The sequence below is a fragment of the Cynoglossus semilaevis genome, chromosome 6, assembly GCF_000523025.1.
Source record: "Cynoglossus semilaevis isolate Cse_v1.0 chromosome 6, Cse_v1.0, whole genome shotgun sequence".
Classification (NCBI taxonomy): domain Eukaryota; kingdom Metazoa; phylum Chordata; class Actinopteri; order Pleuronectiformes; family Cynoglossidae; genus Cynoglossus; species Cynoglossus semilaevis.
In genome coordinates, this window is record NC_024312.1 from 3218727 (window position 1) to 3230109 (window position 11383).

General features: G+C 46.6%; 1 protein-coding gene across 4 annotated transcripts in view; it reads left to right on the top strand.

Moving 5' to 3' along the window:
* znf423 (zinc finger protein 423) overlaps positions 1–11383 on the top strand; it is a 124857-nt gene that overhangs the window by 58366 nt on the left and 55108 nt on the right. For 2 of the 4 annotated variants that reach the window (XM_025056140.1, XM_025056141.1), the window contains exons 4-18: positions 821–998; positions 1697–1821; positions 2462–2543; positions 2639–2714; positions 2792–3075; positions 3176–3459; positions 3535–3933; positions 4433–4614; positions 5500–6039; positions 6348–6498; positions 7531–8103; positions 8187–8371; positions 9159–9589; positions 9730–9943; positions 10696–10777. In XM_025056140.1, coding sequence (XP_024911908.1) covers positions 821–998; positions 1697–1821; positions 2462–2543; positions 2639–2714; positions 2792–3075; positions 3176–3459; positions 3535–3933; positions 4433–4614; positions 5500–6039; positions 6348–6498; positions 7531–8103; positions 8187–8371; positions 9159–9589; positions 9730–9943; positions 10696–10777 — 3786 coding nt within the window. Of the gene's footprint in view, positions 1–820; positions 999–1696; positions 1822–2461; positions 2544–2638; positions 2715–2791; positions 3076–3175; positions 3460–3534; positions 3934–4432; positions 4615–5499; positions 6040–6347; positions 6499–7530; positions 8104–8186; positions 8372–9158; positions 9590–9729; positions 9944–10692; positions 10778–11383 lie in introns of all 4 variants that reach the window. The other 2 variants (XM_017033067.2, XM_008311260.3) reach the window with 1 other exon arrangement.

Consider the following 11383-nt stretch of genomic DNA (forward strand, 5'->3'; position numbering starts at 1 on the left):
CCTCCTTCCTTCTCCATGTTCATTTCTTTCTTTCTTTCTTTGTCTCTCGCTCCCTCATTTTTCCTCTCTTTCTTTCTGTGCGTCTGTGTGTGTGTGAGCAGGATAAATGTGTTTATTTTTGTGTTTATATCTGTTTTTCCCTCATTTGAACTCCCAAAGGGTGAGGAGACGTGGGGTGGGGGGTGGCGGGGGGCAACCCTATCTCTCTCTCTCTCTCGCTCTCTCTCTCTGTCTTAAGGATGCGACTTCTTAATCACTGCCCCGCTCCTGGTTTTACCCCCAGTTTCTCTCTCGGCCTTTGTTTTCCTGCAGCAGCTGCACTTTTAGAAAAATAAATAGCATTTTGTCTGTGTTTATTTTATTTTTCTGTTTTTTTGTTTTTTTTTTTTCTCTCTGAGCAAAGCGTCCACAGCAGATGCCGAGACTTGTAGCGCTTCCTCGCAACAGTGTTTTAAAATATAAATATTCTTCCAAGTATTAATGAATGATCGTCGTTAATAATCAGACGCTGCCTCTCAGTCAGGAGTCCATTGACAAAGTCAGTGATTTTACATCAGTGACTCAGTGGTTTTTATCCAGCGTTAACTCCGTTTTTTTTTTCTATCATGTGTCATATTTTATGATGTCTATGTTTTAAATACAAACCGACCAATCAGACCAGGATGTTTTTTCTATTGGTCTGCTGTGTCACAGTCTTCTGTTTTCGTACGAAAATATTTATAAAACAATTTCCAGTTCAATGCCCAGTATTGGGCTGCGACCCGCCTTTTGGGAAACCCAGTCTTAAACTGACGCTCCATGTAATCCTCATGTTTTCCAGATGGCGATGACGATCCAGCCGGCCTGTCCTGGGTTCCTTCCTCACCCTCCAGTAAGGACGTGGCGTCCCCCTCACAGATGCCCGACGGCTGCTGTGACCTCGGCATGGCCACGGGCGGCGAGGAGGAAGGAGGCGCAGGTCTGCCTTACCCCTGCCAGTTCTGTGACAAGTCCTTCAGGTATCAAACCCTCAGGAATGAAAGGTTTGAACACCAAAATGTTCAACTTTGAAATCCACAAACACGAGGCGTCAGAAACGTCTCTGGCGTCGGGGTTCCGGTCCGGGTTTGGAACTTCATTTTCAGATGAGACTCAGGAAGGAGGTCCAGTTTCCATTCAGAACCTGCAGCTAGCAGCAGATTTGAACCCGACACACACACACACACACTCACAGCAGGTTACAGGCGGAGCAGAATTCACCTGTATTTTTCAATGAAAAGAAATGGCTGGAGCCTGTGCTGCGTCCCCACCATGAATATCAACAAGAACATGAATAGGATACACTCTCATTATTACCATGGTAACACCAGCCGCTACGGCAAACAGTAAGAGAAACAGGGTGAATACATTTCTCACCGGCGTCTTCGGGGACGAACTCCAGACCCACTTTAAGAACAGCTGTCACGTTTGTCATGCAACCATTTTTTTTCCACCGTTTCCTCAATTATTCCGACCGCAGCCGCCGCGTCTGCGGTTTAATTTGTGATCGTGAAAAACGCAGTAGAAATAACAGAGCGGCACATCGCCGACAGGAGGGAACGATGAAAGTCAATGATCATTTCAATAATTGATTTGGATCAGGAATGTGCTGTAGTACCTCTGATTGAACACCGTCATCTGTGTTTACCCCCTCCTCCACCCCCTCCTCCCCCCGTAGTCGTCTGAGTTACCTGAAGCGTCACGAGCAAATCCACAGCGACAAGCTGCCGTTCAAGTGCACCTTCTGCAGCCGCCTGTTCAAACACAAGAGGAGCAGAGACCGACACGTCAAACTGCACACAGGTTGGTGCCACACAAGACATAGATATTTCTACATCGTTCTGTCCTGAAATGGTTTAAAAAAAAACAACAAAAATCAACAATAATTTTAATGTTTGTTGACTGTTGGGGGAAGACTTGCTAGTCTCCAATCACTCTTAATGCCTCTGTGCCTGCTTTAACAGGAATGAGCTGCTCTTATAGTCAGATATCCTCAACCCAACACTCAACTTGATGTGGGGGAAAAAAAAGACAATTCTTAATGAATAAACTTTTTTTTTTTTATAAACTAATGCCTCTGTGCCTGCTCAAAAGAAATGAGCTGCTCTTATACTCGGATATTCTGAACCCAACACCCAACTTGATGTGGGAAAAATGAAAATTATTATTGGCCAACACCCAACTTGATAAAAATTATTATTGAAAGACGAAAAATAGTTGTTTTTGTTTCATCTACATTAATGCCTCTGTGCCTGCTTAAAAGAAATTAGCTGCTCATATAGTCAGATATCCTGAACCCAACACTACCCAAAAATATTCTTAATGAATGAACATTTATGTTTTTGTTTGGTTTCATCTACATTAATGCCTCTGTGTCTGCCAAGGACTGAATATGTTGATTCCATGGTAACTTTTTCTTGTCGGTTTGTTGTGTGTGTCGCAGGAGACAAAAAGTACAGCTGTCAGGAGTGTGAGGCTGCGTTCTCTCGCTCCGACCACCTGAAGATCCACCTGAAGACCCACAGGTCTGCGCCCCTCAGATTGTTCTCCATTAGAACTTCACTGTTTGGCCTCAAACGTGGGCGACTGATCTGTGCCTGTCTTGAATGTCTGTCTGTAGCTCCAGCAAACCCTTCAAGTGCAGTGTGTGTAAACGCGGCTTCTCCTCCACCTCCTCACTCCAGAGTCACATGCAGGTAAACAGAAGGTGGAGAACCTCCAGCTCCAGCCCTGGACGGAACCCCTTTAACCCTTCGGTCTCTCACCGTTTCAGGCTCACCGTAAAAACCGAGAACACCTCGCACTGAGGAGCGAGAGGGACGGAGGCAAGAAAGGAGGAGCGGGAGGAGACGCTGACCTGGAGCAGGACCTGTATATGTGCGACTACTGCGAGGAGACGTTCAGCCAGACAGACGAGCTGGAGAAACACGTCCTGACCAGACACCCGCAGCTGTCGGACCGCGCCGATCTGCAGTGCATCCACTGTCCTGAGATCTTCCTGGACGAGGCCTCTCTGCTCACGCACATCGAGACGCAGCACGCCAACCGGAAACACAAGTACTGACGCTCCCCGTTCTCAGCCGGCAGAACTGGAACCGATTGTGTGTCTGTGTGTGTGTGTTGTTGTTGATCTGTCTCCTCCCGTTTTTCTCCGCAGATGTCCCGTCTGCTCCGAACAGTTCCCCTCGGTGGAGGACGTCTACTGTCACCTGGACAGCCACCGTCAGGCCGACTCGTCCAATCACAGCGCGGCCAGCCCCGACCCGGCGTTGGGCAGCGTGGCGTCCATGAGCTCGGCCACACCGGATTCCAGCGCCAGCCTGGAGAGAGGCTCCACGCCCGACTCCACGCTAAAACCCAGCCAGGGCGGCGAGCGGGGCAGGAGGAGAGGCACGGACGGCGGGGAGGAGCTCGCCATCGGCCTGAGTCATCACGGTGGAGGTAGAGGAGATCAGTGGGAGGAGTTGTTTGTTTTCTGATGAATTGTTTTGTAAAGTTGCGGTTTTGCGCCCCCAGGTGGAGGCGGTCACTGGAGTAAGGTCACGTACTCCTGCCCCTACTGCTCCAAGAGAGACTTCCACAGCCTGGCGGTGCTGGAGATCCATCTGAAGACCATCCACGCCGACAAACCTCAGCAGAGCCACACCTGTCAGCTCTGCCTGGAGACGCTGCCCACGCTCTACAACCTCAACGAACACGTGCGAAAGGCCCACCGCGCCAGCGGGGGCAGCGTGGGCACGACGGCGGCGGCTGCGGCGGCCACGGCGGCTTTCCCTCTGCTGCAGTTCACCAACGTGACGGCGTTTCACTGCAACTACTGTCCAGACATGTTTGGAGACATCAACTCGCTGCAGGAGCACATCAGAGTGTCCCACTGTCTGCCCGGGGGCATCGTGGCTGGATCCACAACGTTAGGTCAGTTTGGTGGACGCTGGTTCAGTTACTTTAAGGTCAGCCTTCATGACCTCCGTCGTAGAACCACCAACATCTACCGTCCTCTAACAACGTTAGAAATTAAGTATGAAACAGCTGTAGGAATCATTATCATTTTTTTATCCGATAATGAAAACCCGATCACGCAATGCCTGGGTTTCGCCAAATGATGTGACTTAAAAATAGCTTTGGGGAAAAACGTCTGTATATGAAAGTGAAGGTCACTAGATGGCAGCATTGCGGCTCATTTTATTAATGGCAGAAATTTTTTTTAGAGTTTTTAGCCCCACCTGGTGGACTTGAAATTTCTGGGTCTCGCTGGGTTTTTTTTTGAAACCTGAACAAATCTTAAAACTGAACTCAGGTCTAGTCCTGAAAACACCAGGAGGCGACAGAGAGCAGTGGATTTTTCTAGAACAATTATCGTGGTAGGAAAATTCTTCATTCTTCATTGACCGTTTGACTTTTCTCGTCCATCCAGAGGGAAACCACGCCTTCTTCTGCAACCAGTGCTCCATGGGATTTCTGACAGAATCCTCGTTGACTGAACACATCCAGCAGACGCACTGCACCTCCGCCTCGGGGGGCGGAGCCGCCACTGGAGGCGCTGTGACTAAACTGGAGTCTCCGGTGCTGCAGGCTGCCTCTCAGTCCTTCATGGAGGTGTGTGTGTAGAATTAGTCACAAATTACACAACACACACACACAACACACACACACAGATGAGTATATTATAGCTGCGTCGAGGACAGTAGGTCAGTGTGGTGGACGGTGAAACCAGGGTCAGAGGTCAGTTATTTAAAAGTCAGCCTTTATAAACTACCATAGTAGTTAAATAGTATAGTATCAACTATATAACATAATATATAATATAATATATTATATTATATATTATAATATAATTAATTAATATAATAATATATATATTATTATATTAATTAATTATATTATAATATATAATATAATATATAACATAGTATCAACTCAGTCGATAATTTGACTGATTTGATTTTTTTTTTTTTGGTGCAACATTGGAGGATATTTCTCCAGTGTGTGGTCTGACGTCGGAGGTCCCTGACCTTTGGTAAACCAAGGACTGGTCATTTGGTACCGTCCGTTAATGTGGACCAGTTGTTAAATTATTATTAAGGATCATCACATTTTCAAAATAAAATATTGTTTAGACTTCTGTTACACACACACACACAGACACAGAGCTGCTGCTGCTGCTGCTGTTGCTGTTCCTCCAGATCTGTGTTTCACTCTGGTCATGACTGGAGTTTAATCACAGTTTATTATGTTTTGAAATATATTTTTCTGTAAATGTCAAAAAGACAGCGGCTGTCTGGTACAAACTGATTTATTAAAGTTTGTTTTGTTTGTTCTGTATCAGCTCTCAGTGTTTGGGGGATTGACATTCCTCACCTGTGCTCGTCTGACTGACTTTCTTTAGTCGTGTTTTGTTTCAAATTTCAATAACTCTCCTGTCTGTCCGTCTACGTGACATCACGTCAAACACGTTCACACCGATCCCTGTCTTTGCCCCAGGTTTACTCCTGCCCCTACTGCACCAACTCCCCCATCTTCGGCTCCCTCCTCAAGCTCACCAAGCACATCAAGGAGAACCACAAGAACATCCCGTTGGCCAACAACAAGCGTCAGGCCAAGGTGGCGGACCTGAGCCCCGCCTCCTCCGACGTGGAGATCTCCTCCCCGAAACGCCACAGACTGGGCGGCGACTCCACCCCCTCCTTGGGCAGCAACGGCGACTACCCCTGCAACCAGTGCGACCTGCGCTTCTCCAGCTTCGAGGGTTTCCAGGTCCACCTCAAGTCCCACCTGGAGATGCTGCTGCGGCGTCAGTCCTGCCCGCAGTGCAACAAGGAAGACTTTGAATCCCAGGAGGCGCTGCTTCAACACCTGACGGTGCACTACACCACCACGTCCACGCAGTACGTCTGCGAGAGCTGCGATAAACAGTTCTCCTCGGTGGACGACCTGCAGAAACACCTGCTGGACATGCACACGTTTGTCCTGTACCACTGCACGCTCTGCCAGGAGGTCTTTGACTCCAAGGTCTCCATCCAGGTGAGTCACAGAAACAACATCAACTGCACTTGTCTTTTATCTGCTTGACCACCAGAGGGTCCGCGGTGGTCCGGGTCATGGCGTCCTCAGGAGTGAAGATGTTTCACCTCTCATCTGTCAGAAACATCAGTTCCCCCTGAGGCTAAAAAAAAAAACTGTTTTAAGTTGTGTGATCAAACTCTGGTTTATGTCCAGTGAGGCTGTACAGTAGGAGTGAACCTGGAGGTCAGCAGAGGTCACTCCGATCTCTGCCTGACCTCAGGTTCACCTCCAGCTGAGCTGAACATGTGGACGTGGTTCATCCTCAGGTTCATCTGGCAGTGAAACACAGCAACGAGAAGAAGCTGTTCCGCTGCACGGCCTGTGCCTGGGACTTCAGGAAGGAGACGGACCTCCAGCTCCACGTCAAGCACAACCACCTGGGGCAAAGGGCAGGTCTCCCTGGGGGACTGGGAGCAGGTATAGATGATTATATTTGTATTTTTTATTTTTATTTTTAGATTAAAGTAAATCTTTGCTTAAAATATATACAAAAAAAAAACATTAATTTGATCGTGTGGAGACATTTTGTTTATATTTTAAATGGTATATGTTCAACCTAATGATTAGACAAAAAAATATATAAATGATCTCATGTTATTAGATGCTTCACATGACGACAGAAATAGCTGGAAAATAGTCTGAATAATATTTTAAGTATATTTGAATATGTTTAAATATATTTTACATTTAAAATAGATGTTTTATAAATACACTTTCTCTTGTGATAGTTATATATATGTTTGTATTTGTATTTTCTATTTATTTATTTTTAGATTAAAGTAAATCTTTGCTTAAAATATATTTAAAAAAAAACATTAACGTGATCGTGTGGAGACATTTTGTTTATATTTTCATATGTTTCCAACCTGATGTTATTAGATGCATCACATGACGACAGAAATAGCTGGAAAATAGTCTGAATAATATTTTAAGTATATTTGAATATGTTTAAATATATTTTACATTTAAAATAGATGTTTTATAAATACACTTTCTCTTGTGATAGTTATATATATGTTTGAATTTGTATTTTCTATTTATTTATTTTTAGATTAAAGTAAATCTTTGCTTAAAATATATTTAAAAAAAAACATTAACGTGATCGTGTGGAGACATTTTGTTTATATTTTCATATGTTTCCAACCTGATGTTATTAGATGCATCACATGACGACAGAAATAGCTGGAAAATAGTCTGAATAATATTTTAAGTATATTTTAATATATATTTGAATATATATTTGAATATATTTAAATGTATTTTAAATATTTTACATTTAAACAGATGTTTTATAAATACACTTTCTCTATGTGATTGTCAGTTATATATAAAAATATGTTTATATATTTATATATATGTTTATGTATATATTTATATATGTGTATATATATATATATATATTTTTTTTTTTTTTTTTCTTCACCATCACTTGACCTTTTGCCCTCTCAGGTCTGAAGCCCAGGAAGTGCATCTTTTGCGGGGAGACGTTTGGAACAGAAGTGGAACTCCAGTGTCACATCACCACACACAGTAAAAAGTTCACCTGTCGCTTCTGTGGCAAGGCCTTCCACGCCATCTCACTGTTAGAGCGCCACCTGAGGGAGAAGCACTGCATCTTCGACGGAGGCAGCATTACAGGCAACGGCGGCGGCGGAGGAGGAGGAACGGGGAGCAGCGGCAGCCAGAACGGGACGCCCAACGGCCTGGCCCAGTCGTCCAAGCGCGGAGGGGTCGGCAGCGGTAACGGAGCGGGAGGCGTGGAGCGGGTGACGGTGACGGTGGCCGCTGCGGAACAGGCCGACCTGCAGAACATGGTGCTGAAGGCCGGAGTTGTGGGTGGAGGCTCGGGCCAGGGCGGAGACGCGGTCAACAGCCACGAGGCCAGCGGGGGCGAGGAGGAGCTGGACAACTCCGAGCCCATGTACGCCTGCGACATCTGCGGCGCGGCCTACACCATGGAGTCACTGCTGCAGAACCACCGGCTGAGAGATCACAACATCCGACCGGGAGAGGATGACGCAGGTACCGGTGTGGGCCGAGGGTCACCAGGTCAGGGTTGATGACTCGGTGACAGGTTTGAATTAACTAGTACTGTTTTGGACCAGGTTCCCGAAAGAAGAAGGCCGACTTCATCAAAGGGAACCACAAGTGCAACGTTTGTTCCAGGACGTTCTTCTCAGAGAGCGGGCTTCGTGAGCACGCTCAGACGCACCGAGGACCGGCCAAACACTACATGTGTCCCATATGTGGGGAACGGTTCCCATCTTTGTTAACCCTCACTGAGCACAAGGTAGGATTCTGTTCTTTGAAACTTCCTCTGCTTTCATGGCTTTTATCAGGGAGGTCCGATATTTACTTTTTGCCGATATCGTCCAAACACTTAATTTCCGATATCAACCAATACCGATATAGGCCTGGTGGTTAAGGAAGTTAAGTGCAGCCTCTTCACTAAGGTGATTTAATTAAAGCAGTGTTTCTGAATTATTTTCTGCCTTCATTAAGGTGATTTAGTTAAAGCAGTGTTTCTGAATTATTTTGCTGCCATTAATAAAATGAGCCGCAATGCTGCCATCTAGTGACCTTCACTTTCATAAACAGCCGTTTTTCCCCAAAGCAAATTTTATCATTTTGCGAAACCCAGGCATTGCATTATCGGGTTTTCATTATCGGAGAAAAAGACAATTCTTACAGATGTTACATAATTATGCTGATATCGTCCAAACACTTAGTTTACGATATCAACTGATACCGATATAGGCCTGGTGGTTAAAGAAGTTAAGTGCAGCCTGTTCACTAAGGCGATGGGTTAAAGCAGTGTTTCTCAATTATTTTCTGCCATTAATAAAATGAGCCGCAATGCTGCCATCTAGTGACCTTCACTTTCATATACAGCCGTTTTTCCCCAAAGCTATTTTCAGGTCACATCATTTGGCGAAACCCAGGCATTGCGTTATCGGGTTTTCATTATCGGAGAAAAAAGACAGTTCTTACAGATGTTACATAATTATGCTGATATCGGACTAATAAAGGTTTTTAGTCAACGTTGTCTTTGAGTCCTGTCCACCTCTGGTCTCCAGGTGACCCACAGTAAAAGCCTGGACACAGGGACCTGTCGGATCTGTAAGATGCCCCTGCAGAGTGAGGAGGAGTTCATAGAGCACTGCCAGATGCACCCCGACCTCAGGAACTCCCTCACGGGCTTCCGTTGTGTGGTCTGCATGCAGACCGTCACCTCCACCCTGGAGCTGAAGATCCACGGCACCTTCCACATGCAGAAGCTCTCCAGCGGTTCCGCGCTGGGAGGAGTCGCGGGCGGGAACGGAGGATTGGCGGCGACGGCGCCGGGCGGTGGGGTGGGCTCGGCGTCCTCGTCCCCCAACGGACAGCTGCAGCAGCACAAGCTGTACAAGTGTGCCTTCTGTCTGAAGGAGTTCAAGAACAAAGGAGAGCTGGTGAAGCTGGACGTCAACGGGCTGCCGTACGGGCTGTGTGCCGGCTGCATGAACAGGTATGGGTCTGGTCCACGTCGGCTGTGGCCTACATTGTTTTTTTTTTTTGCTGGTTTTTACCTGGCCCAGTTGGCCAGTTGTGGCCCATATTTGTGGAGAAAAAACTAAACCGATCAAATTTGTTTTTTCATCCAATCAGGGGCACCAACGGCCAGAGTCCCAACCAGGGGGGCGCGGCCACACCCGGGGACGGGCCGGGAGAGAAGGTCCTGACCGGGCTGCGTTGTCCAGAGTGTGGGGTGAAGTTTGAAACCGTGGAGGACCTGGAGAGTCACGTCCAGACGGATCATCCAGAGGTCAGCCCCGAGACCAGCGCGGCGGGAAAGAAGGCCGAGAACCCACTGGCCCCCAAGGTGTATATTACGAAGAACGACGGAGATCTTCACACACACACAGGTTAGAATAAGACTTGAATGTGTGTGTGGGGGAGTGTGGAGGGCGGGGGGGGGGGGGAGGCACACCCCTGTGGGTGTGTGGGGGTGGGTGTGACCCCACTGCGTTGTGCGACTGGGCCGTGCTGAGGCATTGTGGGAGCTGTTCGCTCTACTTGATATTGACAGTCAGACTCCCCGGGACTGAGAGTGTGTATGTGTGTGTGTGTGTGTGTGTGTCAGAGACAGCTCCCTGAGACTCTCTCTCTCTCTCTCTCTCTCTCTCTCTCTCTCTCTCTGTCTTACCTGCACCTTTGTTTCTGCTCAGTCTAACAGCACAAAGAAGACAAAGTAGACTCTCTCTCTCTCTGTCTGTGTCTATGTCTCTCGCCCCCTCCCCTCGTCTCGCTCTGAGGCAGGAGTGTGAATGTGAAAGTAGAACCTCTGTGTATTTTGTATGTGTTTGTGCATCAGTGATCACTGTGTGCTGTGAATGAACAAGCACTGAGCCGCTCTCTCTCTCTCTGTCTGTCTATGTCTCTCTCTCTCTCGTGATTGGTTTAAATCACATCTTTCTTTATTAAATTATTATTATTATTCCCACTGTTTCAACATTGTTCCAGAGTTAAGACTAAATAAACTAAAAGAGTTTTTCTTTACATTGAACCTGTAAAAAAGAAAATTTGTAAAAATTGTTTATTTTATTTTATTTTTTATTTTTTACTCCACAGAAGAAGACCTACCAGTGCATCAAATGTCAAATGACGTTTGAAACAGAGAGAGAAATCCAGATCCACGTCGCCAATCACATGATCGGTGAGTCCACCGCAGCTCCTCACCTGTGTGTGTGTGTGTGTGTGTGAGAGAGAGTGTGTGTTTGTTCGGCCCTTCACTGTGATTATGAGATTTTTTTTATTTTGTTTCTAAATGTAAAAACTCAACGATGCTGCTGTTTGGACCTACCACACACACACACACACACACACACGTACGTAGTCAGGTGAAAATGATTGAACAGCAGCTGTAGTGCCATTGACTGGCCACTTGGCTGCAGCTTCAGCCGTGTGTGGACAGTGACTCAGGGTCAGTCAAAATGTTCTCAGACGGACGTTCTCTCTGACCAGATCTTCACGTCAGCTGTTGATCTACGTCCATCTGGTTTAATGGAGGTCGACTCAGTGTTGACTCAGTGTTGACTTAGCGTTGACTCAGTGTTGACTCAGTGTTGACTCAGTGTTGACCTAGCGTCGACTCAGCGTCGACTCATCGTCGACTCAGTGTTGACTCAGTGTTGTTGTGTTATAACTCGGCCGTTCTTCAGGTGGACCTGACTGACATCAGTTCAGTCTGACTCTAACTCCTTAGTTTAGCGTTGACTCAGCGTTGACTCAGTGTCGACTCAGCGTCGACTCAGTGTTGACT